General features: G+C 47.1%; 2 protein-coding genes across 2 annotated transcripts in view; one reads left to right on the top strand and one right to left on the bottom strand.

The window, feature by feature from the left end:
• Positions 1-10,333: 10,333 nt before the first annotated feature.
• On the bottom strand, positions 10,334-11,276 carry LOC109294758 (olfactory receptor 4N2-like). Its single transcript, XM_019513214.1, has one exon. The coding sequence runs from the start codon at positions 11,267-11,269 to the stop codon at positions 10,334-10,336; it is 936 nt and encodes a 311-aa protein (XP_019368759.1). The 5' UTR covers positions 11,270-11,276.
• A 14,318-nt stretch (positions 11,277-25,594) lies between these two features.
• LOC109294757 (olfactory receptor 14A16-like) overlaps positions 25,595-27,783 on the top strand; it is an 11,699-nt gene continuing 9,510 nt past the window's right edge. The window contains exon 1 of the mRNA XM_019513213.1: positions 25,595-26,523. Within this exon, the coding sequence (XP_019368758.1) occupies positions 25,610-26,523 (914 nt within the window). The 5' untranslated portion in view covers positions 25,595-25,609. The remainder of the gene's footprint in view (positions 26,524-27,783) is intronic.

Genomic DNA, 27,783 nt, shown 5'->3' with positions numbered 1-27,783 from the left:
TCCGTGAGCTGACCTAAGAATTCCTGGTTGAGCTCTTCCCCTTGGTTGGGAGGTCTGTAGTAGACCCCCACTGTTAAGTCTCTTTCCCCTCGATGCCTTGTAATCTAACCCAAAGCACTTCAGAGTGCCCTTCCTCTGATTCCTTATTAATTGACGAGGATGTGTATTCCTCCTTAAGGTAGAGTGCCATGCCCCCACGTTTCCTTCCTATCCTGTCCCTCCTGTACAGCCTATAGCCCTTGGTATTCACCGCCCAGTCATGCATTGAGTCCTACCATGTTTCAGTGATCCCCACTATGTCCGGGTTGGTGTCAGCTAGCAGGAGGGTGAGTTCCTCCTGCTTGTTTCCCATACTGTGAGCGTTTGTGTAGAGGCATTTGAGGCCTTCTGTGGATGTGTGTACTGGCCCCCTAATCACAGCATTGCCTTAGCCCCTGTCACTTACCTGTGTATACGATTCGTTCGTTGGTCTAGGCTGGGCTGTACTTGCTGGCGTTGCTTGGTCTGGCAGTCCGATGATTCCTCCACCCTCGTCTTCCCCTTCCCCCAACGAGCCTAGTTTAAAGCCCACCGGAGGAGGTCCGCCAACCTAGAAGAAAACACACACTTACCTTTAGGGGAAAGGTGGAGCCCATCCCGTCCAAGCATGATTCAAGATAGGGTAAAAGATAGCAGGCTATGCCCACAGACATGAGGTTTCTTTTCTGGGAAAGCATGGCTTATGCTGTGGCAAAAAGTTTGAATGAAAACCTTTGTTGTATAAATAGGGATGTGGTGAGCAGGAGCATTGTACCCTGGTATACAGTACTGGGAAGATCAGTCCTGGTGTCTGCAACTTAAAAGGGATGCTGAGGACAGGAAGGGAGCAGACAAATTAGTAGCTCCCCACTGTAACTTGTAACACTTTGCAGGAAGCATTCAGAGTTGCAACAATCCATCGGACCAAGCAGAAGTTTGCTGTTGGGTCCGGGGGGGAGGGTTTGGGAATCCAGTTTCCCCTAGCAATGAACCCAGTCCCTTGCAACCCAGGCACTGATTTCAGAATGGGAGGAGGGAAAGGGAGCAGAGGGAGCTACTTGAGTTCACATCCCCTCCCATCCTTCAGCACTGGCTGAAAAACCCCCAAACCAAATTTCCTCCGCTCCCTCCCATTCTGAAAACAGCTCCAAGGCTAGGAGGCAGAGCAGACACAAGTTAGTGAAGATGCTATGTTTTGAAATGTCTTCGTTTGAACCCTCATGTTCAGATTTTTCTGGGATCAGGCCCTTTTAAAGCGCTTTTGTGGCCATGCGTTTCTGTAGAGCAGTTTCAGGGGCCAGATCAGGGGAAAATTGTCACTTCTGTCTGCACCTGAAGAGGGTGAAGAAGACCCTTTTCAGAATGGGGAGCAGCTTAATTGGTTGATTTTATCAAAAAGAAGGGCAATAGGTGATTTGATTACAATTCAAAGATGAAAATACAAGATGCCAAAGAGCCGTTTAATGATTGGCAGACAGACAAGACAAAAAATAATGGTAGGAAGCAAAAGCCAATTTCCAACTGAAAATAAGGATTGCACTTTCAACCATGGGGGAGATTGACCATTGAAACCAACAGCCAGGGGATGTTGTGCATCTTGTCATGTCTTCATGTTGAGTATACTTCAGTTAAACACAGGGTACTGAAATCAAGCTAGAGGAAAGGGGGCCTGTGATATTCAGGAGATCAAATTTAGATGCTCTTGACATCATTTTGAGGGGTCAGGTATGGTGGAAGACACTATCACATTTGGTTTTCCACAGACAACAGATGCGGTAGCAATCCCATGCCGCTGGGTTTTGTAGAGAACCCAAATCAGGACAGAGGCCCCCACTGCTGCTGAGAGCACAGGCCCGAACTAAAACCAGGACCCTGCCATATACCATCTATTTATATATTCTATTTTCAGTGTCTTTCTGAAAGGCAGGCAAGGATTTCTTAGGGTGAGATCTTTTATTGGCCCAGCTGTGTAGCTGGAGTAAAGTTTGACAAGCTTGTGAATGTAACACATTCTTTGTCAGGTCTTTTGTCAGGTACTTCTTATACTTTCATTGATTGGTTCTTTCATTTCCCCCACCATCCATATCCATTTATGCCATAATTTCTCTTTATCTCTGTTTACTCCAAATGTCCACTTCTCCAGTGTTTATTTAGGACCAGATTCCATTCCCGTTCACACGTATAAATGACAAGTATGTAGCTCTATAACCACAGGTTTTCCATTTATGCACAGTTTGCAATTCAGCATGGCCTACACTAGCTTACTGAGCATGCTCAGCAGGGCTCTACTCAGCTGTGTGGTTCCCCAGGCAAACAGAATCACTCAGGTACCTGCGTAAGGTCAGGGCAAGTCCAGAAATTTTGCTTGGAGAAAAACCACAACTAGCAGGTGTTAGTTGCCAGAGGAGGCGGAAGGTATCCTCCACCTTTCAGGTTAATGGCCTTGTGGTTAGGACATTAGCCAAGGAGAAAGAGAGGTGCCCTTCCTGTTGGGACTGGCCCACTGCACCTTGCATTTTATAGTCATTGGATGAAATGGTTAAACGTCTCTGGGCAAATACCTGTCCCACTGTGAGCAAGGGTCCTGGCTAGACCCCATTAGTCCTGTGCTATGCATGCCAGCATCCAGCTCCTTGAGCTACGCTCCCTCTAGCTGGCTGCTTTCGTGCTGGCCCCATGTACCCACTCTGGTGGGTGCTCAGTAGTACTTACCCGCTTTGTAAATCAGGTGTTAAATGAAAACTGGAGAGCATCCTTCATGCTGGACGCAACAGGCACAGACAAACCCTAGGATTATGCCTGTCACCTGTTTAAACTAGAAGAAAAAGGGAAAGAAAAGGAAGGGAAACAAACAGAGGAAAACCACAGCCAACCCATGGAAGGTGTATCCAGATCAGAACGATGAAGCCCCTTGCATACAAAGACAAGCAAAAGATCTGAAGGAGAAGTTGAAGTGGGAAAAGCAGTGGAAGAGTAAGTTAAAACAGCAAGCAGGGTGTCACAGTTCCTCCGCTCCTCATGTAGAGGAGGCCAAGGAGTGCCGGCATGCGCTCAGACAAGGTGGAACTGCAAAGACAAGTAAGGCCTCCAAAGGTAGAAACCAGATGGTTCAAGAATATCTAAGGCACCACAGGAAGCCGTGCTTGGTGTTGGAAATCAGGGCAACGCTTAAGGAAACAAGCTCCAGTGTGGGGGGGACAGGTGGCTGCATTAACTCCTGGAGCCCAGGCTAGTGCTCCCACTGCTCTGCACAGTGCTGATAGTAATAAGGCCAGTGCCCAGGAATATGATCAGAGAATCATTCAAGAAATACTTGGATGCTTATCTTGCTGGGATCCTTTCACCCTAGCTGACTTCCTGCCCTTGGGGCAGGGGGCTGGATTTGGTGATCTTCAAGGTCCTTTCCAGCCCTAACATTTATGAAATCTATGAAATCATAGAACAGGAGCATACAGAAGTAGGACCGGAGCCTCGGCAGGTTCTCTCGGCCATCTCCCTGCCAGAGGCAGGAGCATCCCTAGCCAAACCATCCTATGCAAATCATTCCCTAACCCATAAACAAGCCTGACCAGACAGCCTTGCCCCACAACTATAGGCATTGCACCCTGAGGTAAAGCCAGAGGTAAAGCAGGGGGACGGTGGTGCTCGGTGTCCTGCTGCTGCAGCGCTTGTTAAAATACCTTCCAGAGATGTAACCAGGAGGGCCGTGTCCTTTGCTAGAGGAAGGCAAAGGACCCCGCAGTCTGTAACAATCTGACCATGGGGTAAAATTCCTTCCTGGCCCCAAAGCATGATGAGTGTAGCTGGGGGAAAGCAGAACAAGAAAAGGCTGTCTCATAGCAGAGGCCTTTGGGAGAATCAAGAGAATCAAGGAAGAAACACAGAGCTCCTAAAATCTGAACTCTTCCACGTGCCACAGATTAGCAACGCGTTTATTTAGAAAAGGCAACGCTGTCACACTGTGACACCGGAGTTAAATCTAACGGCAAATTGCACCGTCAAAGTAAAGAGGATTTAAAACAAGCAGTTAGGAACAGTTGGAAGCACCCTACTTGATGCTCACAGAGCAGGGCAACAACTTTCTAATAAATTCTCCAGATTACAAAATATTGTAACAGAGCAGAAGTCCAAGGCTTGAGGCCTCAAGATCCAAAGGAAAATTCACCACTTGGCAAAAGTTTTAGTAAACTGGCTGCCAGGGCTAAAGACTGCATCAAATTAATTAGCAAGCAGAAAGGGCTTGATCAGCCAAACCATCATCTTCAGCGGGGAAGTCCGTATGACAAAATACCTCTCTCTCCCTGACAATCCTAGTAACAGATAAATGAAAAATGGATATTAAGACTAGCTCTTGGGACTAATTTCATCATAATTATCACCCCCTCAAGCACCCCTCCCCAATTCAGGGAAGACCCAGTCAAGTTATTCAGGGCCAGTCTTAGCCTGGGGAGCTATCAAGCAGGCTGGGTTGACGAGCATGAAATGACCCACGTTGTGTCAGGAAGCTGATATTAAAAGGTGCTTTAAAAAGTGTCCAGCACAACATCACAGCATGGTTTTTCTATACTAAAATACAAATCTGGGCAAGGAAGGAAGGGAGTTCTTTTTAAGACTTCCAAGGCAAGTGCAAATTAAAGTCTGAATTCAAAATACCTAAGCATAATATCCATGTCTATTATGAGACATATCTTGTTACAGGGGGTGGCAACTTATGTGCAGTCCCTGGGCCAAAAGAACCCAAAAACCTGACTTGATCTAGGAAGGAAGGGAGGGAGGGAGGTGGAGACTCACCCTGCACTGTCTTTAGTGAAGCAGTGGCCCTTCAGACTGGTCCCATTTCCATCCTGGCCCATGCCCAGCCTCCTCCACTCTCAGCTGTCCCCAGCTATATCCCCTCTGTCTCGGGCAGGGCTGGTTCTGGAGATGCTGTTCTCGTGGCTGGGAAGGGTAGAGCTCTGAGGCCAGGGGAGTGCATTGCAACTTGGCACCAGGGGACTCGTTAGCAAGACAGTGCCAAGCCGGGAGAGCCATGACTGTGACCCCTCTGGGAGGGACGAGCTAGGCTCTTGGTCACCAGGCCAGCAGGAGGAGGAGTGGGGCTCCAGCCAAACAAGGTCCTCCCAGCGAGGGGCGTTGCAGAATCCCTTCTGCAAGCCGATGAGAACGAAAACCCTTCAGACAGGATTACTTCTGGGAAGTAAGTCTCTACTGGGAATTTAGTCTCACGAGCCTATGTGGACTTTTAGGAGCCAAACTATTTCTGCAACTTGGTTCTAAGTAATGAGAGAAAAGTCCATGCGTTTTTTTCCCATTCTGAAATACAAATATGTGCATTGTACTTGCAGATGCCGCACAGCAGGGAGGCGGATGATCTATAGAAGTCTTCATGGTTTTTTGGTTTTTCTTAGTTAAAGTGAAGTCACTTTAATATAGTGTAATCCACAGCTTATCTAGAACCAACAACCCCTGGCAAAACACTTATTATTAGGGCTGTGAGTGGTAATTAGCTTCAGAGGTGTGAGTCTGAAGGATTGAGGTGTTCCTTATAGACTGTGCATGAGTGTCTTTGAGAGGGCGAGCGGGCGAGCACTGTCTAGGAACTGGGATTTCTGTTTCCTGGAAAATGTTGCATTTTTCCCCCCACTTTTCATATCAGGGCAAGACTCAGAGGTGCAAAACCTTCAGAGGAGGGTAATGCTGAAAATTTTCCATTTTGGGAGAAACAAGGAAGAATATTTAGACAAATTCTGCCCATGGTGATGGCAAGCTGAAGAAGCAGCCAGCATAAATATATATATATTTTTTAAAGCTGGGGTCTCACTTATAGTCTCTAGGGACTAGATTTTCGACAGGGATGGGCTGGGGAGGGAAGCAGTAAATCTCTCCCAAATTCCTCATGCTCTAAAATGAGGAAAGTTCTCTAAATGATCATTTTTCTCACCACCAGGATGCTCAGGAGGGTTGTAAGGGGCTGATCTGAGCGCTAAGGCACCGAGCACAGTAAACACAGCCAGGGAGAGATCTCTCACTCCTAGGATATATTTTCCTCCCAGGAGGTTTCCAGCAAGGTGCAGTCACAAGAGAAACGGCTGATCATGTTGGATCTGCAGGACGGCCAGCTGGTCACGATGTGATCACAGTGGGAATGAGATCCGCCAAGCAGGGGCAATTGCCCAGCTGGATGCTGGCCCTACCTCAAGAATCATCTGCACCTCAGTGGGTAAAATAGGGCCAGGTATCAGTTGCAAGACAGCTGTCTGTAGGACGAGCTTTGTAGTAAAAGGTGGAGAAATACTGTTTAAGACGCTCAGCAAAGGAAAGCATTCCCCTTGAAAGACTTCGGTTTGATGAGAGGATGGAAAGGACTGAAAGTTGCATGTTGCCTATTGCATGAGTGATGCTACTAGGGCTACCAGGGCTTTTCAAAGCCATCTTTAGTAGGGTTCAAAACTGAAAGAAAAAGAAAAAGGAAGTGTGGGTCATGACTGTGGAGGCCTCCTCAGCCTCCAGCCAAAGCAGAAGCTGCTATTGCATTTTGTGCAGTCTCATGCCCTCAGTGTGTGTTAGGCAGGCTCTGGGAACGCTCATGTTAGAAAGGGCCTGATGGGGCTCAGGTAGAGAGAGGCTTATATCCTGAATGCTGACTGGTTTAGGGGAGTTGGGCGCCTGGCTGCTGATCGGGTAAGATTGGGAAACTTTTCGGTCTTTACTGTGATGCAGTTCTTGCCATGTGGGAAGCCTTCAGGTCCGAGAGAGGTGGCTCTGATGTCTGGTCACCTCCAGGGTTGGGCAACAGCTGAGTCAGGGTTTTTAGGTAACAATATTGGATTCAGGCTCCAGGTTTGCAATATAAGCCCCACTTTACATGCCCAAGGTCTCTTTTTTTTGGCTCTGCCCTGAGTCTCAGTCTGCACCTCACTTCCACGTGCCAAGTGTTTTGTGTAACAGGTCCCCATTATAGGCGGGTGCAGTGAGGATGGTCCCTTTGTTAAATACTGGATTGTGGTACTGTATGAATGCAGACCGTAGGCCCGTCTCAGACTTTCTGCACTTTACTAAACCAGCTCCCTGCGAGGGCAGGGGCCAAGGCCTGTGGAGCACCTTTGGTTTCCCCTGCTGTCTCCCTCCTGTGTCACACTGCAGTTTTTGAGGCTTTGTTTTTGGGGGTTTTTGCACCAAGCTTCTAGATGTTGATTGGCGGAGAGGGGGAGTTTAGTGGCTTGTGGTGTGCCTGGAGATGAAGTGTTGTAGATGCTCTTGTGGACTCAGGGGATTGGACTCAGCAAGGCAGATGGTCTCTGCCGGTCCTGTGTTCCAGGGTCTTTCATTCCTGATGACCTGATGCCGTTTGGTTGTTGTTGTAGGGGTCACCTTAGCTTTTCTCTGTTGACAGTTTCTAACGCATTTGATCAGAAGTATGCAGCTCACTTCCCAGCTCCCACCCCTCAGTCCCTGCTGCCCACAAGTGCTTGTTAGATGGCTAGCCACCTGTTTTTCCCTCTTTCCCATACTCTCCATCTTGCCCATATTCTTCATGACCAGAAATATGGTTCCTTGTTTCCCTGTGTTACCATCTCGTGCCAGCAGCGTTTTTATTTTCCAACCTTTCACTCGAACTCCTGGTTAAGCTGTCGTATACAGTTGCAAACATTGCATGATATTGTCCTTCTGCTATTCAGTCTTTCACGCTTTTATCTGAGTTTAGTGAGATGTTCTGTGGCGACTCATTAGGGATTGCAATCAGTCACTGGCTGGTTAAACAGGAGAATCCTGTTGAAGTCTCCCCTTCATCCCGTAACTATTTAAATGAATAGGCAAGTTCAACAATCCAGTCCAGATACTATTAGTATAGACTGAATGTTGTAGTCTAAGGCAGTGGTTTTCAACTTTTTTTCATTTGTGGACCCCTAAAAAAAATGTGAATGGACGTGTGGCCCTTTTAGAAATTATGAATGGAGGTGCAGACCCCTTTGCATTGTAAGTGTAGGTATTCTCATACTTTTGATTGATCATAATCATCTTTCACAGACCCATTAGACATAGTCTGTGGACCCTCAGGGGACTGTGGACCACAGGTTGAAAACCAGTGGTTTGAGGCCCCCTTTACATGTTAACTTATTAATTGCAGTGGATATAGGTAGGGTGTTACACATGCACCCGTTTTAAGGTGCCATAATATGGGAAACAAGCCATTAAATGTTCCACAAATAATGTAGATATTTTTCTGCCTAGTTTGGATGGCAACTTAAATTTTACTTGTGGCCAGGGCTGATGAGTCCGTTCCTGAAGTTACTTCTTGTGTGTTTCTAACCTTTATAACATATGTGGGATAGGCAAGAAAGTCTACAAGCGGCCTCAAGACACTTCCTTTCCTCTGAGAGCTCGTCTGAACTAGTTCTATGAGGATCCACGGGAGGTGTTAGTTTCTAAAGGAGTCTCGTCATTGACTTGTGTCTAGCTGCCGTGGGCAGATTCAGGATTGCAGTGATAAGGTGATGTGGAGAAGTTAAGACAACTCATTTTGCTCACCACTGAAGGAGATGAGCTCACAGCACATGTGAAGCTCTCAGCAGGAGCTGCTCTGAAGTGCCAGCAAGAGCTCACTGCACACTGGGGGCACAGTCAGAGGTAGGGGGTGAAGTCTGCAGCCATGCCACCACACCATCTATGGATCTGTCCCTGCTGGCTTCCCATTGTCTGGGGTCTTCCTCCTGTTATTTCCACAGGCCAACATATTGAATGCATCTTCAGTAACCGAGGTTTGAGGCAAAATTAGGATGCTGGGGAAAAGACTGACAAAAAGCAGTGCAATTACAGTATAATAATGCCTAACCAGCACAAAATCCCATCATTCATTGATATCACTATGCCTGAACTGAAACAGCAGTGTGCTCGTCCTCATTTTGGCTGGTTTGGGAAGTGTGTTGACAATGGCTTAATAAAATGCAAATGTTATTATTTATTTTGCTCCTCATCCAACCACAGTGTCCCTGCCAACCTCACACTCAGTCCCACCTTCTTTTCCACTTTCTACGGCTCTCAGACTTTGCCTTTCTGACCATAGAGTCACTACAGTGTTACTCTCTGGGTGCTACAGGCTCATTCCACAGATATAAAAGGAAAACAACCCAGAGGTACTAGGGTGTTGCCACACAGTTATTGTGGCCCAAGTCTTGTGTCCCCCCTCTCAGATGAATCTCTCCAAATGGTGGGAGCAGAGCATCCTCTATCCCTCCCCTTAAAATTAGCCCACGGGGAGGAAAGGTTTGCAAGAGTCAGGTTCCCTCTTGCAGGCTCTCCTTTTGGCCTTAGGACTCCCATCTTTTCCAGAAGTACTCTAAGCACTTGGCTGCTGGGCAAAAGGGAGTGGCAGTACTATTAGTAGGGATATTTCTACTACTATGGATCTGCAGGGCAAAACAGGATCAGCCTTTGCAGGAGCAGTAGGGGAACTATACATTTTCCAGGATGAACTAGGATTAAGGGTCATGAGATAACACACATTTTCTGGAACAGCCCGAACAAGAATTAGCCAAATAGGATTTGGGGCTATGTACTTACAGAGCTAACAGAATTGCCCCACAGATGATGTAGACATCATCTTACTCCACAGTTAAGATAGAGTTACTGCCTGGCTTATACAAAGTTAATTTATAGTTATTCCATAGATACTATAGAGCTGGGGGTTGTCAACCAGGGGTTGAAAAACCCACCTATAGAGTTAGTACAGTGTTTCTACACAGCTGTTGTGGAGCCTGTCCATCTATATTATAGATCACTTCACGGATAATACATTTATTCCAAAGTTTTTCTATGGACCCAGAAACTTAGACCATAGGTTCTGCACCATTAAAAATGCACAAGATGTGTCTACACCTGCATTAATGTGCTTTTTTAAATGCACATTAGATTTAGTACCTCCAATGTCAGGTACTAAATACATGCGCATTAAGCTGCCCTAATGTGCAGTATGAAAAGTGCACATTTTTAAAGTGATGCATAATGCACAGTAGCCTATTTTACTTTGCATTAGCGTAATTGCATGGGTTTTTACATGACAAATTAATGTGCAGTATAATAGGCTATTGCACCTTAAAGCGTGTGTGTAAATGGAGCCACAGTGTAAAGAATCACTGTAGTCCACAGATACTAAGTTTCTAAAAGTTTATTTCCAGGATACTTCAGAGGAGCTCCATGGTTAATTTGCAGAACCTATACCATGATTAAAGTGCTACTTCAGTACAACTCAAACAAAAACTTGCCCAGCACAACAAAAATTTCCTGATCTCTGCATTTCTATTATTCTGGCATTCTTCTATTTTCCTTTCCAGAGGCCAGATCTGTCCAGCAGCCTCTTCATAGCGCTGAGAATCTCCCTATTCCTCAGCGTGTAGATCATGGGATTCACAAGGGGGAAGACCACGGTGTGGAAGACGGCCACCACCTTGTCCGTGGGGAAGCTACGGAAGGGCCGGCAGTAGACGTAGATGGCTGGGCCAAACATGACAAAGACAATGATGATGTGGGTGACACAGGTGGAGGCTGCTTTGCTCTTCCCATGGGAGGAGCTTGCCCTGAGCCGGACCAGCAGGGCCGCGTAGGAGATCAGCAGGAGGAGGAAGCACATGAAGGTGGCCAGGCCACTGTTGAAGAACATGATGAATTCCAAGATGTAGGTGTCAGTGCAGGCCAGCTTGATCAGCTGGGTAATGTCACAGAAGAAGTTGTCCAGCTTGTTGGGGCCACAGAAGGGGAGAGGAACAATGAGGGCGACTTGGATAATGGAATGCATGAATCCCCCTGCCCAGGCGGCCACCACTAAGGCCCAGCAGACCCCTCTGTTTACCACGGTGGCATAGCGTAGTGGCTTACAGATGGCCATGTACCTGTCAAAGGCCATGCCAATGAGCAGGAAAATTTCAGCTCCCCCTAAGAAGTGGAGAAAGAATAGCTGTGCTAGGCAGGCCCTGTAGGAGATAGCCTTGCGGCGAGAGAAGAAGTCAGCTAGCATTCTAGGTGGAGTGACAGAGCAGTAACAAATATCCAGGAAGGCCAGGTTGGCCAGGAAGAAATACATGGGGGAGCCCAGGCGGGGATCTTTGTGGATGGTGAGGATGATGAGGACATTAGCTGGGAGGATCAGTGAGTAGAAGAGAAGAAACAAGCCAAGGAGGAACAACTGGACCTCCCGGGTCTGAGACAGTCCCAGCAACACGAACTCTGTCACCACTGTGCCGTTTCTGTGCTCCATTTCATCAGTGCAGAGTCCTGTAACACATGCATGAATTCTTGTTATTGTTGGTAGCTGTCGTTGTGTGACGCAGCTGTCCTTGTGTGTCATTGTAGCTGCCGTGAAAATGTCTGGGTGGGGGAGCAGCTAAGATCAGAGCACTGTTGTACCAACTGTTTCAAAGACCATGACCAAGGCTGAGCTCCCTGCATTACAAGGCTGAGCTCCCTGTACTAGTGCTGAACAGACCTCAAATGAAAATCGGGTTCTCACTAGGTGCATCTACATATGACATTAACTGCGCAGTAGCCTAGTAACACTGCATAGTAGCGCGTCACACCACGGACAGTGCTATTACGCTACTGTGCAGTATTATTAGGCGACTGCACAGTAGCATCACTAAAAAGGCATTTGCCGGCACTACTGTGCAACAACTCTGGTTACTGTGCGCTTATTTAATACTTGGTTATACAAGTACTAAATTAAATGTGCAGTAACCACTGTGCATTAATGAACATGTAGAAACACCCACTGATTCTGAGCTCCCGGTTGTGTTTGGTAGGCAAGATGACTTAACTAATAACTAATGTAGACTAGCAGCAAAATGATACAAGTAAAGACAAGACGGAGTGACAGAAAAGGAAAATTCCTCTTGGGGAGTTGCTCTTGGATATTTTTTACTAGCATGCCTCAGACCCAGGTCACGTTCACCATTTTCACTAGCTAACTGGGCATATTTCAAACGTCTGCTGGCGTAACCGGCAGATCCTGCAATAAGGACAGAGGAGTAAATGCCAGTGAGAAGAGGGCAGTTATGCAGAGTACCCTGGATCAGCTGGTAACCTAGGTCTGCACTGTGTACATCAATACATGTAACTGCAAGTTAATACTTCTGGAAACAAAGAACGTGGGCTCTATTTACAGCATAAAGACCTGTGTTTCAGAAACTGGTGACTTCTGTATGGATTTTTGTACACAAGTCACCGTGGCCTTTCACTGGCAAGAAGGACTCCGGTAAATCAAGGCTGTATAAATGGAGGAGTAGTAAACAGGAATAGGAAGGGAGTTAAACCTCTGCAAGCAGCCTTGGGGAGACTAGTTCTGGTACCCTTATTTTTAAAAATAATGCTGAAAACATGGAAAGGTTGTAGGAGAACCGTAACAATGACTTGCAGACTATGCAAGAGGAGACTATATCAGGTATCTAAGGACTCTTCACTGCACTCAGCAAAAGCAAAGTAAAATGCAGTGGTTGAAAGTAAAAGCCAGGAACATTCAGACTGGGAATAAGCATCAAATATTAAATCATAAACGTGATTAACTATGGGGACAAATAGCTTAACAATGGGGTGAATCACTCCACACTTTCCTGTTCAGATTTCAGTTAGGTGCTTGCATGCTATTGGACTCAATGTACGGGAACATCGGTGAAATTTCTGTCCTGCTGGATGGAGGAGGTCAGATTTAAATGGCTCTGGACTTCCAATCTAGGCTTCTCTAAACGTGTGAATTTTGGAAGTGCTAAACTAAGATTGGATGCTCGATACGTCTGGGTCTCCTGCAGTCGAGACCAGAACACAGCCCTTGCTAGAGTTGTTAACTGAGACCAAGATCCCACCGAGCCTTATTTAGTTAGACGTTTCCATGAATGCAATTATACACAGATTTATTGGTTCCTTTACTCATTTATCTCCACATTTCTTTAGTCCCTCACACCTCTAATTATATATGCACTCTTTCATCTATCCAGTTCTGCAACTGCTTGTCTTTTTGCAGGTATGAACAAGACACATGCTTCCTATTCCTTGCAGAGACATTATAAACTCCTCACACTTCTCATCAACAGGATGGATAGACATAGGGTTCCCTGAGCTACCTGATATGTGCTTTTAAAGTCCTTTACTTGCCTTCCCAACTGCATCCTTTCTGCACCTTCTTGAGCATGTTCAGTTAAACAGACACACTGCTTCTCTTTAGTCTCCTCCAAATATAATGAGGTAAAGAGCTACAACACTCTGCTTGCTGTTTTCCCTCACCTCTTCCACTGCTTTACTCTTCCTAATAACCTCCAGCAGGTCTTTAACTTGTTCTTGTACACAACGTACTTAATTATTAATGGTCCACACGTGCTATGCACACACCTTGCATGGCTTAACTGTTTCCCTTATCTTTTTCTCTCTTTCCTTTTTTCTTTTCCTTCTAGTTTACAGACATGATCTCAGGTGTTATCTGCATGTCTTGCATCCAGGGGCAAAAACTAGTGTTATTTCCAGCCTGCATTACAAAGCCCTGCTTTTAATTTGCCATTGCTGGAAATTGGTTCTAGTTAGTTACAAGGGTAATAACGTCTAATTTGATTATGAATGTTACAAAATAGGAATGGGAAAAGCAGTACAAAACCAATCTTGTCCCATGTTGGAAGCCAAAGGTGAGACAGTACCCCCGTGCGGCACCAAAATTGGGGAACTCCACCGCTAATTCTTCTGATTGATGTAAGAAGTGGACCCGTCACATTGCAAAATAGCAGAATTATATCTAATGTCAAATCATGCTTCTTGGTAAAGAAGCATTCAATCTCTTGGTAAAGAGTATTCAATCAGGTTTGTCCAGCTAACAAAGGATAACCAGCCTGAAACACCCTTCCTAATGCTTACAGAGGACAAAACTCCTTTCCCCTGCATTTCAGATGCAAAAACCAAACAAACGCAAAACCCCAGACCAGGCTAAGTATCCCAAAAGAAGAAGTCATGAGATCTGAAGGACTTAGCAAAGACAGAGATGGGTTTAGTCCTTCAAATCTTCAACCATTGGGAGTAGACCAGGAATTATAAAAAAACCTCTGGTGGCCAAATAATCATCATCAGCAGCCTCTTAGATTCAGGAATGACCCAAGCAGTGCATACAAGGCCAGTCTCAGCCTGAGGAGATGTCAAAGGGCTCCTCCTGGCATAATGTGTGCACAAATAACTCAGCCAATTTGTGTCCATATGCTGATATTAAAGAATTGTGTAAAACAGTCCAGCACAATCATAGCTTTCAGTATAAAATATAAACCTGGTTTGTATACTTGTCTTTTATAAGCATACCTTCATGATCAAGAGAAGGAAAGAGAGAGAGAGAAAGACGACAAGATAGGTGAAATCTTACCCCGTTCTGCCTTTGAAGGAGAGGGTCCTCTCAGCATGCCTTAATTTCTGCCCGCCCTTCTCAGCTGCCCCCAGCTAGATCCATTCGGACAGGGATGGTCCTGAAGTTGCTGTCCTTGTGGCTGGGACAGGTGGAGTTTCGAGGGCAGGGGAGTGCAGCTGCCACTCGGAAACAGGTATCTTGGTAGTGCTGATTTTGGAGACCGCTGACTGTGAGCCCCAGAGAAAGGTGAGCTGGGACCTCAGACACCAGGGGACTGAGGAGGAAAACAACGGGGTCTTTGCAGCAGTGAAGCGATTCAAACTCGCACGTCCCACTGCCCAGGAGAACGTCCTTACCATCAGGGTACTCTTTTTACTCACCCTGGTATGTCCTTACCATCAGGGTTGCTCTTTTTACTCACCCTGCTTCCCTATCCAACACACGAGTCTACCCCTCTTGAATCTCCCCCCAGTCCTGTACCTGTGCCTCTTGCTCTCTGCCATGGGGGCACACCAGACAGAGACGGCTAGGACAGCCTCAAAACTCATATGGGGATGGCTTGTGTCCCTTGTACCAGCCAGGCAGAATTGCTTTTACGTTAGGCAGCCTTTGTTTAATCTGGTCTCGGGAGCCTCGCATTTCTGCCTGCTCAGTGGCCCAGCTACCAGGGGAAAGTACCCTTATGAAGCACCTCTTGGTTCGGGCACTGTCCTCTGGTGTCGAGTCCCCTGAGGATGGATCCAGGTCTCTCACTTGCTGAGTAAATCACAGGGCTGTTGGATCAAACGTGGGCGTCACTCTGGACTTGGAGTGAATACACTACAGATTATGCAAGTTCAACATGATGTATTCCTGTCTACGAGGGCTCTCCAGCGTCCAAGTGCTCTCCACCGAGACTTTGAACAGCCATGGAGCTGTACGAGGAGCCACGTGCCACAGCCAGACTCAGCCAGCACCCCAGAGCCTCACGGCACCCTGGCTGAGAGCCGCTGGCCCAGGCACGTTGCACAGTTTGCACTGGAGCACAGACAGAGGACCCGAGGGAGCTCTGCAGCCAACATGGAGGCACTTGTGCAAGTGTGGGCCAGCTGGGCAAGGCTGCTTCTCTGCCTAAGTCCTGTGCGGATGCCTGAGGAGCCACATGGCAGCATGTCCCGCCTGCCGACTCAGAGCCGCCATGTGCCTCAACCCGGCTTTCCCCCACTGAGGTGCGGCTGTCTTCTGTGCGCCAACATGGTTCTTGCGTCCTTTTCAGGTGTCCCAGGGAAAGGCAGCAGAAGAAGCCTACCTGTGAGCATGGCTGCGCTGCCGCACAGAACAGCAGACTGTCCTCGGAGGAGCAGGCCCCCCGAAGGCAGAGTAAGCCATGCTTCGTGCAGGCCTGGCTGGCTTCTGGGCGTTTGTCGTCAGCGGGTGTAATTAGGGCGCTCTAGAGGAGGCGGCTTCTCAAGAGGCGATGGCCTCGTTACAGGTCACAACAGGACTGAGCCCAGTACCTGCCTGAGGTTCCTGCTGCAGGCTGATGCGAGGGGTGGCCTTCAGATTTGGTGCTCAATGTGACCAGGCCAGGGAGCGGTTCCCCCACCCCGGTGCCTTCGTACTGGCAGTGCAACCTGTAGCGAACCCTAGCAGAGAAGACGACAGAAAAGCAGGTGAGCGCTGGCCTGCAAAAGACTAATAAAATTGATGTGCCAGGCACTTTTTTGGTGCCTGGTTTCTTTTGTCTCCAAGTTCATGCTCCCCCACTTTGTTTCTCCCCTCTCCTGTCATTTCACACCCAAGTTCCCCCACCCCCTTCCTTCTTTCATTCCTGCACTGGCTCTCTTGTAACCGCTGTGTGCTGAATACCTACGAGCTGATCATCCAAGATGCTGAGTCCCTTGCTGAAAAGGGATTAGTGGCAGCCGTTGATGGCTTAGCTCTCCAGGAGGCAAGTGTCAGAGAATGGACCGGCCACCTGAGGCTGCAGCCCCAAATCATACCCCCTTCAGGGGTCAACCCACATCGCCCCCGGAAGGACAACATGGCAAGCAAGTAGGAGTGAGCTGACCGGGGGGGGGGAAGAAAACCATGCCAGCCGAACAGGAGGCAAAAGGAAGAGAATTTCGAGATGGGGAGTGTCTACCTCGAGTTTCATCATTAAGCTGTAGACCCTGGGATCTGGGATGGTGCAACCTCATCTGCCCCCTGGTCTGGGAGCTAGGTGAAGTCTCCTGTCCCTACTTCTCCTCATCTTGGGCTACTTTGTGAGGTTGGCCAGAGTTCTTGGCCGTGGGTTAAGGACAACGTTGCAGATATTGAGCGTGTTGAAACCCCTTCATGTAAGGGCTCAAAAGGGAGAAGTTGCAGCTGCTAGATGTGTGCTCTGGCTCTGTTCACTTACAGCTGGTCTCGCTCTTTGTTCTTGCAGTTCTTGGAAGAACCAGAAGGAGAAGCAGCAGGGAAGAGGTGAGGAAGGAGGAAAGCCAGCCGGAGAAACAGGATGCAGAGGAAAGGGACTCTGGACAGAGTGACCTCTCTGCCCTTAGGTCTAGATCATGTATTAGCCAAATTTTCTCTTCGTGAGTCTTTGGGCGACCTCCCTGTAACCCAGAAAAGGAACACTGCCCTTGATGCTGTTGCACTTGTGCAGCAGTCAGGGGGCAGGTGGACAACCCTGTAAGCAAGGTGTGTCATGGCCACCTTGTTTCTAAAGCCATGGATCTGGTTGGTGGTCTTGCACAGCACAGCTGCCCTGTAAGTGGGGTCCAGGCCAGCTGCCAGACAGTGGTGCAGCCCCCTGTAAGCAAGGCACATGCTGCCTCCTACCATGCAAGAACGACAGGTAGTTTGAACGTGTGTAGCGCCGGGTGTCCTGTAATTGGGAGACTACATGCGCTGCCAAAGCCAGCCAGTTGGAGAGGAGCCCTGTAATGCAGTAGCCTCCTTCCACTGGCCTGAGAGATAGAGCAGTCTGCAGCACTGTGCCGCAGGGCGGCCTTGTAGACAGGAGCCGAGTCTTGTGGGGTGACGGCAAACTCCTTAGAGCCCAGAGCTGGATGACTTTCCCATGGCTGCGTTGAAGCCTGTGGCCTCCTCTCCGATCCCTGTGTGCAGGCATCTGTCCTTCCTGCATCTGTGCCTGGCACACCATGTCCAGACCCCTGGGTTGCTCTGTAACAAGGTGTGAGTCCCGTGCCTCTTGGTGGAGGACTGGGTTCTGCAGAGCTGTGGACCATCCTGTAAGCAGGGTGCAGGTCTCAGTATACCTTTGACAGCTCTTTCCTTTGGGTGGCCTGTGGGATCTCCCTGTAAGCAGGGCTCTGGGCCTTTCCCTTTTTGCCCCCCGTGGGCAGTCTGGCTAGTCAGGCAGACCGGGCCCTGTAAGGAGGGTGCTGGTCTCAGCCTTCTTGGGCCCTGGGAGCGGAGAAGGATTTTCCAGTGAAAGGCTGGAGGTGAAGCGATTTGCAGCATGGAGCTCCTTTCCAGCCTGGGGACAGTCTTTGTCCCTTGTCAGAGTGTGGATGGAGAGAGAGAGGAGTGCCTGGACATGAAAGCGTTTGTTATTTTCTTTTTGTTCTTAAACTCTGCAGCGTACTTTATTTTCTTCCCAGTGCTGGAAAAGGGGTGAGATGCGTCCTCATAGCCTTCTCCTTCCACCTCCTCACCCAGGGGATTAAGCACTGCTATACATTTCTGTGCCTTCTGGCCTGGGGGAGCGTTAGGCCCCCTCCTCTAATACTTTAATAACACAAGGTTGCAGGCTTGTGGAGGATACTGAGCATGTTGGGACCCTGAGGCTTCATGACCTTCCTGTAACTCAGGTCCAGGGCTCTGCTCCTCTGCTGTGCTGCTCTGGCACTATTGAGACGGCTTCCCCCGGCACCCTGTAAGCAGGGCTGCGCCCCCACCCCTTCTGGCCGGGGGACGGGGAAGCCTCATTTTGCCCTTTGGGCTCTGTGGCTTCTGTGACAGGAGCAGGCCCTCTCAGAGGTCGAGAGAGGCCTGGGCCACTTCCATTTTTTGAGGCTCCTGGTATATTAAAAAAATATTAATTCATAGTGCACTACAGGCGGTGTGGCCCAGTAATGGGACACACGTTTAAAGTTGTATGATGAACGTCTTCTTTCAACCCCGTCAGTGTATCTCTGTATCTGTATGTATAACCTCATTTGGAGATAATGTTAAAAGTCTAAATTTGAGGCCCGGGCCAAATGGCCCTCCTGGCCTCCCCTGTGATAGGCCCTGGACAGGAGGCTGAAGCTGTGGCGGTCTTGTGCTCCAGACACACAGGGCAGCTTTGACCCCTGATCGAGACCGCCTGAGGCACCTGTGAGCTGGCATTCAGGGCTTTGCAGGTTGTCTCCGGGCTTCATGCCCCAGCAGCCAGCTGTGTGAAGGGAGCACTGCCCTGTAAGCAGGGTTGCCGGTGCTTGTGGTCACCATTGATGGTGCCGCCCTAGCAGTTCTGTCCAGAGTCCTGCCCCATTGCACTCTGCTGCTGGCTGGCGTGGATGTCGCACCCAGATGGACTCATTCCCTGCCCGTAATATCCTCTTCACCGCCCAGTCCAGCATATCCTGTATCCCATCCCTGATAGTGTCCGGTGCCCGAGGCTTGAGAGACCAGGACAGGACAACCCTGGTCTCTCGCCTGGCCAGAGGGGGACAGCTCTGCCAAAGCCCATGTAGTGCGTGCAAGATGCCCAGCAGTGTGTGAAACAAAACCAAGGGTGTTTAACTCAAGCACTAGACCCCCCACCCACAAAGCACATGTATAGAGTGGCTTCAAGAGCCATTCGGATGCATGTGATGCTCTGGCAGTTATAATTAGTGTCCCATGCTGAAAAATGGCAGTGGGGGTGCTTTAACTACAGCTCATTGAAACAGCTTTAAAGCACCCTGGCCATCATTTTTCAGTACAGGGACAATGATACACATGATGCTGGAGTCTGTTGGAGCATGGTATTTGCCAAGCTCTAGCAGACTCAAGTCTGCTCCCACATGCCTTGCTGCACGTCTATAGGCACCCCAAGTGACAAAACCAAGTGGAAGACATGGGATGATCCTCTCCAAAACCAGTATGCCCATCTTTGTTTCATGACTTTGCTTTACTTACGTTTCTTTTATAACTACCTCATGAAATTATTGTCTTCATACTATAGTGTGCAACCTGTTTACAAAAAATGAAGGTGGTTGGTTCATTCTGTAGCTTTGTACATATAATGACACTTGACTTGGGTCATTTTGTGTTAAAACGCTTGAAGCGGGGAAGTAATGTTTCATGCATGAATTTTACTGACTGTGCCACCTAAAATAAATGCCATGAATTGCAAGATGAGGAATTGAAGACTTTTGTTTACCAGTAGGTGCAATCCATTATTTGGATATAGACAAATATCCAGATTCTGGAAGATGGGATGAACCGCAGACACTTTAGAGGATAGGAGTAGAATTCAGATGGAGGTGAATAGAGTGGGAAGCTGAGCAAGAAACAACAAGATGAAGTCCAAGGAAATAAATGCAAGTTGCTGCACCTAGGGGAGAATAATCAAAAGCACAGATACAAACTGGGTTATAAATGGCTGGGTAGTATGATTGTTGAAAAGGATCTGCGGGGTCTGGTGGATCACAGACTCAATATGAATCAGCAATTTGATGTAGCTACAGAAACATTAATGCAGTTTGGGCTGCAACAGGAGTATTAAATGTAAAACATGGGAGGTGATAGTATCACTCGACATGGTGCTAGTTAGGTTTCACCTAAACTGCCGTGTGAATTTCTGGGCTTCATATATTAAGAGAGAATATGAGGAAGTTACAAAAGTTCAGAGATAGGTGACAAAAATGATAAATGACTGGAAGGCAAGCCATGTTAAAAATAGATCGAGAGAATTATTTAGCTTGCAGAAAAGGTTATTAAGAGGCAGATCAGAGCAGTCTTGAAATAACTGAAAAACTGCTGTAAAGAAGAGGATTAACAATTGTTCTCCCTTGTTGAATAGGGAGGGACATCAAGCTTCAGATGACAGCGAAGTAGATTTAGATTAGATTTCAGGGGGAAAACACCCTTGTTTCTAGATCAGTGCAGACGTGGAATAGACTACCCAGGGACGTTGTGGAGTTTCCTTCATTTCAGGTATTCAAAAAGAGGATAGTTGTTGCTCACGGATTATTTAGGAGTACTGTTCTTGCATTTGTGCAGCGGGGTGGAATACATGATCCTGGAGGCCCCTTGTAACCCTATGAGTTTATTATTATTATCATTGTAACAGCATCATGAATATATTGTGGATTAAAACAGTCAGCTGCAAGTGAATGCACAATGAGACAGAAGGATTACTGTGTGTCTTATTACACAATCTCTTTTTTTCTCTTTTTCCACTTAGAGGGTAGACAGACAGATGGGAACTAGTAGTCCTTCTAATAGTTCATGCATGTGTGTAGGGCTAGAACTCTAGTTGACATGACTAAGGTTTTGTGAACTTGTCCAGTGATACTAACACAGCACTTTCCAAACAAAAAGTGTTTTAAGGGAAATTTCCTGATCAACTTTGCTACCGATTGCAAAACACAATACTGTGTTTTGATCATAGTAAGGGAGGGTTACCACATCACCAGGAAAAAATTTCAGGGCCATAGATATCTGTTCACCACTGCTCAAACAAGTTGTGGTTTTTAAAAAAATTCCCTAAAGAAAGTCAGGTGCTTACTTTAAATGAGATTTAAGGTCTCAAACTCACCTGCCTGTTTCAAAATATTTATAGGATCCTAGGACTGGAAGGGAGAGTATTACTTCCTCCAATGATATGTTTGGTCCTAATACAACAACGCTGTTCTCTGGGTGCATCTATTCATGAAATTAGCATAGCTGAATGAACTCCATCACAGTTCTTGCTGGAGTTTATTGTTCCTGGGTGTGGGAAACAAGGATTACATGTAACAAAGAGGATCAAAGGCCAGACCTGTGGAGCATAGCTGGGTGGAGGAGCGGTCATGGCTGGTCTTGCTGAATGACGTTCTCCAACTGGCTGGTGGGTCTGAACCTGGTTCCTCCTCACCCCACTGCAGCACTGGTCAATTTAAAGGGCTATAAGTACAGCGTGTGCAGCCCCCAGCCATTCCCAGCCTGGTTCAAGGGAAGGCTGATTTCGGTATTTCCCTGCAGCAGGGATGTGTGTGCTTCTGCTGCTTTCAGATCTGCTCAGAAGACAAGGGCTTTGCAGGGCCTGGGATCCTAAGATCTGTGCAGCTGGGAGGTGTTCCCCACTTCAGGACAGTTTCTGCCTCTCACTGAAACTCAGACCTGACCCCTGGGACCCTGCCAGCCCAGGGCTGGCACCCAGGAAGCCTGGAGCTCCCCCTGGCTGCTGCAGCAGGGCAAAGCAGGGTAGGTGGGCAGGAACAGCCCTGCACTCAACTGCTCCCACTGGGAGCAGATTTGCTCCTGACACAGGTGTACATGTATACACGTGGCCAGGTGCAGTTTAGGGGCCTAATAGTTTTTACCACTCAACACTATTTTGCCATATTGTGCTGAGATGCTACTGCAGAGTAGTGTAACAGCTGCACAGGAGGATCCTAGGACTGGAGAGGAGGATCCAAATCCAGCTTTGAGAGAGATGGGGGCAGAGGTGCAGCCCCCCCACCCCTGCACTGGAATGGGAACTGAGACTTACTTCAGGAGCCAACATCAGGACAAGGAAGCATATGTATAGCACTATTATGAGCTAATCTCCTCACCAGGTGTGGTGCTGTGCAGCTTCCAGACACAGGTGTCCCCAGGAGAAGAGGGAATGGGAAGCTCGTAGGTTGTTTGGGAGCTGCCCGGTCAGAACCCTGCAGGCATGGGTGACTGGTGCCACCTTAGTTGGGGGGGGGGGCACGTGCCCCCCCCCCAGTGACCAGTCAGCGACTGGGAGGGTACGGGTTCCCTCACGGCCAATTTTGCTGACTGGTGGTGGGTCCCCCACAGCTGTTGGTGTCAACTGGGAAGCAGCCACAGTGCTGCTGGAAGTGGCTGCAGTGCTCTGGGAAGTGGCCATGGTGGCACTGAAGAAGTGGGTTCAGAGCCTCAGAAACAACAGGAGCTGGGGCCACACCATCTAGTGGCGGAACCTTGTAATAACTGTTGCTATTTATTACAATGAGAGGGGAGGTTTAATTCTAAAAGGAAACTTTTTCTTTTTTAAACAAAAGGATATGAACATGCGAATGTAATCAGTGCAGGAGTCTGGTGTAAGGGAATAACCCCCTGTGTGAGAATTATTCACTTACAGTTACATTGCTAGATTGTATTCAAATAATTGGTTTTATTATTCTCTATTGATAATATATATATAAGTATATGTCTCTTCTTTTTTATTAACCTCTCTCTCTTCCTGTATATAGGTATATATATAATAAAGAAAAACATCTGTTCATTGGGCTTATGGAGTAAATGCTTGGGTGGTGAGGGTGAGGGGCACACTCCAGTCAGCACATCTGCCTGAGGGAGATCCCAGGGCTACTGGCACCTTGAGGATCCAAAATCTGGCATATTGCCTGGCCTAGTACGCCGGCAAAGTTAACAGTAATATTAGGCTACTGCACAGTAGCGTCACGTAAAAGGTGTTCAGTGGTGCTACGGTGTAGAAACTCTGGTTACTGAGCATTTATTTAATACTTAACTTATACAAGTATTAAATAAATATGCAGTAACCACTGTGCAGTAGTGTCTTGTGTAGATGCACTCACTGGGCCTTTTTATAATGCACAGTAACCTTGAGGTTAACCGACACTTAAAAAAAGAAAAAACGCCCTGCACTCACCAGTTGCTGCAGCGGCTGTCGCAGCCTCTAGGGGCTCATGGCAGAGCCCCTGCACACAGTGAGGGGTAGTGGAGGGCAGTGAAGATCACACCCCTGCCTGGCAGGAGCCAGTGAGTGGGGGTCTTTTTTTTTCCTTGTTTTTTCTTGATTTGTTTTTTTTTTTTTAAGGTGCTGGGACACTGGAACTAGCTGGGGTGGCAATTGATGGGGCTGGGAGAATGGGTGGGGGATCGGGCCTGTTCAATTTGGAGATTTGGCCAGTTTGGCAGTGGATGAATCTCCGAATCAGATTCGGCCGAATCGATTCGGAAAAGTGATATCAATCATTGAATCGAATCACTGTCCCCCGAACCGGTTAAATTCGAATCCAAAGTGAATACTAGCTGTTTTGCACAGGCCTACCACAGCTGATACATATCCTGGCCCAGAAATAGGAAACAATAGATAAAAGATGATCAAAGTAAAAAACCAAAACAAAACTTTTTTTTTGGTTTAAAAGACATGAATCCAGGAAGGCTTGTTTCTGATTCTGTGCTTCAGAGGTAAGCTGGGCTCTAGGGAATAAGTCCCAGGAGGCCTAAGAAGAGAGATGTGGATAAATCACCTTCCTGCAGCATCAGTTCTTCCAAACCAGTGAAGTTCACTGTCATCTGCAGAGAGAAACTGGTTTGGAGCTACTTCTGTCAGGTCAGTCTTGGAGTGGAGATAGCTCCTACTAAGATATTTTGACTTGTGAAAATTTGCTAGTGGCAGGGAAAAGGGAAATTAGATAGATCAGTACAGGGAAAATAAGCAAAGACTCCTGGCACTGGAGGATGAGATCACAAGCTGAGAAAAAATTCATATTGCTGTAAGTTAATTATTCAAGTTAACTGTGGGTGGTTGGTAAGAAGAGGGATGCATGTAGAAATTAGATAGATCAGTAGAGGGAGAATAAGCAAAGCATATGGAGGATCTATTGTAAGCTGAGAAAAACTTCACAAAGAAAGTTGCAGTAAGTTTCTAATTGCAATTAAATACGGTTGGTTGGCAAGAAGGGAGGTGTGTGGGGTATTATTTAAGAACCTGAAAATGACATTCAACTGGAAAGCTCTCAGCATTTTAATAGCAAGGTGTTCAAAATTCTTCAGCTGGTCAAAGGAAGAAAAAAAAGAAAACAGCTCCCTTTAGAAATCTGAAGTTGCTACCAAGAACCCACACATTTCAGTGCTTCAGCAACTTGAGATTTTTCAATCAAAAGCTCCTGGAGGCTGCACATCTTAAACCAAATTATTCCTCCACCCCATATGGATAGTTCTTCCTCATAAATTGAGGGTTTTGAACAAAATACATGTATTGTGAAAAAGTTTATGTTTAGCAAAAGACATTTTTATAAGCAACAACTTTCTAGGCTTAAATGCTAATCCCCATGGCAGAGCGTCAGTCTTGCCCAGCAACACCAGAATTACAATCCCACCTCAGTCATTGCATCCAGATTTTCTTGTTTTCCAGCAAAATGCCTGGAGCAGGGAGAACTCAGTAAGCCCCACAGCTGATCCCCCTGAAAATGTCTTTTACATATCCAAGTGCCTCTCAAATTAGGGTCGGGGGACTCAACAAAGTGAGATGAGGAAATGCATAATGAGAAGCATCCTTTGCCCAAAATAGCTTCAGGTTCTTGTACCCAAATGATACAGATCCGTGACACAGTGTGGAGATAACAGGAGGATGGTATTGGCTTATCATGGCATAGAGATTACTGTCCAGATGGGGATGGGGGCCATGTAAATCAGCTAACAACCATGCGGCAGGCAGAACTCGGTATAGATTCATTTCATACAAGGTGACACTTTGGATGTTGTCTATGCTTATCCTGTATATACCAGGGGAGAGGGAAGTGGCGTGGGCTAGCATTTTATTTACTAGCATCTTATTGTAGTCACAAGTGCTGTGTTAAGTGTGCCTGACCTTGATGTGCCCTTGAAGTTTGCAGAGCTTCTTGCTTTTCCTGTTGTTGCTCTTAAAAATCAGATACAAAATGCTGCACTCTGGTCTGCCAACTTGATGAAGGGAGATGGTTTCATAGTGAGAATTCAAATGAGGAGAATGAGAGCATGAAGCAATTAAAAGACAAAACAACTAAATTATTGCATAACCAATATTCATAATTATAAACATTGTTTTGTTCTGAAATATTCTCTCTTCAGTGGTTTGGTTATATACCTATACGCACACACACACATATATGGAATTTCTGTATATGTGGAATTTCTGTGTACTCAAAAAACCATATTCCCAGCAATAATACTTTCCACTGACAATTTTCCAGCACTTCAAGAAAAACAGTACTGACAGTTAGTTCATGAGCTGTTTCTGACATAAGATTCCCTCCTCTTATATTTGTAACTCTGATCCTGACCACTGTCCTTGTCCTTCCTATGCAGGCTTTGCACCGTGCACTGGAAATGTCCAACCAAACGACTGTTACTGAGTTCCTCCTCCTGGGGTTTTTTGATGTTCGGGAGCTCCAGATCTTACACTTTGTTATCTTTCTAGCAGCATACTTGGCAGCTCTGATGAGGAATCTCCTCATCATCACAATTGCAACTCTTAACTATAAACTTCATTCTCCCATGTTCTTTTTCCTGATTAATTTGTCTCTCCAGGACCTTGGCACCATCTCAGTGACCGTGCCCAAATCCATGTCTAATTCCCTATTGAACATCAGGTCGATCTCCTACTCTGGATGTGTTATCCAAGTGTTTTGTCTCATCTGCTTCTTCGGAGCAAATTTATCCCTTCTCACAGTTATGGCATATGACCGATATGTTGCCATCTGCAAGCCACTGCATTATGAGATAATAATGAACAGGAAAGCTTGCATCCAGATGGCTGCCAGTGCTTGGATTGCTGGTGTCATGTACTCTGCAGTGCACACTGGGAACACCTTTAGTCTACCCTTCTGCCACTCAAATATCATCAACCAGTTCTTCTGTGAAGTGCCCCAGCTGCTCAAGCTCTCCTGCTCTGACACATACCGCAGAGAGCTGGCAGCCCTTGCCTTCAGTGTGTTTTTAGTTCTAGGCTGTTTTGCTTTCATCGTTGTGTCGTACGTTCAGATCTTCACCGCAGTGTGGAGAATCCCCTCCGAGCAGGGCCATCAGAAAGCCTTCTCCACCTGCATTCCTCACCTGACTGTGGTCTCCCTGCTTCTTTCCACTGCCATCATTGCCTACACGAAGCCCATCTCTGACAACCTGTCCCCTCTGGATCTCCTGGCAGCTGTTCTGTATTCTGTGGTGCCTCCATTGATGAATCCGGTCATCTACAGCATGAGGAACAGGGAGATCCAAGCTGCCCTGAAGAAACTGCTCCAAAAGTTTTGAGGAATCTACTCCAGATATAGTAGGTCTATCATTATTTCATTATTTCACTTTAGTCATACATACAATTTTTGGTGATGAATTGCTTTCATACTACCATGTGAAACCTGCTTATAAAAATGAAGGTGGTGGGCTAAATTTTCTGGCATGCCAAGGACAATGATTTTTTATGCATTAACACTGTTGGAGTGGAAAAGTATTATTTCATTCATCAATGTTTCTTTCTACCACCTAAAATAAATCCCACCAATTGCAATGCCATAGAATTATAGAAAATCATAGGAATCAGCATTGGAAGGGACCGAAAGATGTCGTCTAGTTCAGGGGTTCCCAAAGTTTTTATGTTGTGGCCTGGCTAACCGTGGCTCAGCAAACCGTGGCCCAGCAGTCGCAGAGGACTGTGGCCAGAATTTCTGTCTGGCAGACAGGTAAGGATACCCCCAACCCCAGAACAGTGGTGGGGCAAACCCTGAGCTGCTGTGGGCCCAGCAGAAGGGGCCATGGCGTCTCCATCCAGCTGTGGTGGGCCACGGTTTGCCTGTCTGTGGCTACTTCCAGTCCAGCAGCCGCAGCCCAGTGATTGAGAACCCATGATCTAGTCAAAGTCCCAGAATTAGGCATACTTAGCTTGCAGAAAAGGCAATTAAGGGGCAGATCATAACAGTCTTCAAATATCTGAAAACCTGCCATGAAGAAGAGGGTGAACAATTAGTTTCCCTTGCTGCATAGGGAAGGATATCAAGCTTCAGCTTATAGCAAAGTAGATGTAGATTAGACTTTGGGGAAAAAGCACCCTTGTTTTTAGGATAGCGAGGAAGTGGAAGAGACTTCCCAGAGAAGTTGTGGAGTCTCTGTCACTGGAGGTTTTCAAATAAAGGCTGGATAGGCACTCATCAGGGATGGTTTGGAGTACCATTTCCGCATTTGTACAGGGGGTTAGACCACATGATCCTTGAGGCCCCACCTAACTCTTTGACTTTATTATTGTAATGTAATAAAAGGCTTTGTTTGTCTGTGTGTCCATAAAGCTTTTGCTCTACTGTACATGTGCCGATTGGCTGGGCGGGCTGGGTGACCAGGGGCAGGGCCAGCTGGGTTAAAACAGAAGCCTCTTTGCTGTGCCACCATTTCCTGCAGCCTCTGGTGTGGTGGCTCCCCCCACCCCACCTCCACAGAGGAAAAAAAATAAAATGACATGAGCACGTTAGAAAGGTGGGGCCAGCCGAGGAAAAGTGGAAGCCCCTCTGTCATAGTGG

The sequence above is a fragment of the Gavialis gangeticus genome, unplaced genomic scaffold (assembly GCF_001723915.1).
Source record: "Gavialis gangeticus isolate Ggan-Ray unplaced genomic scaffold, GavGan_comp1, whole genome shotgun sequence".
In the NCBI taxonomy this organism is placed as follows: domain Eukaryota; kingdom Metazoa; phylum Chordata; order Crocodylia; family Gavialidae; genus Gavialis; species Gavialis gangeticus.
Note: the sequence above shows the minus strand (reverse complement) of the source record. Positions and strands in the feature narration are given on the sequence as shown.

Bases quoted from the DNA above. Each gene is read 5' to 3' on its own strand.
- LOC109294758 (XM_019513214.1), bottom strand. From the start codon at position 11,269: ATGGAGCACAGAAACGGCACAGTGGTGACAGAGTTCGTGTTGCTGGGA.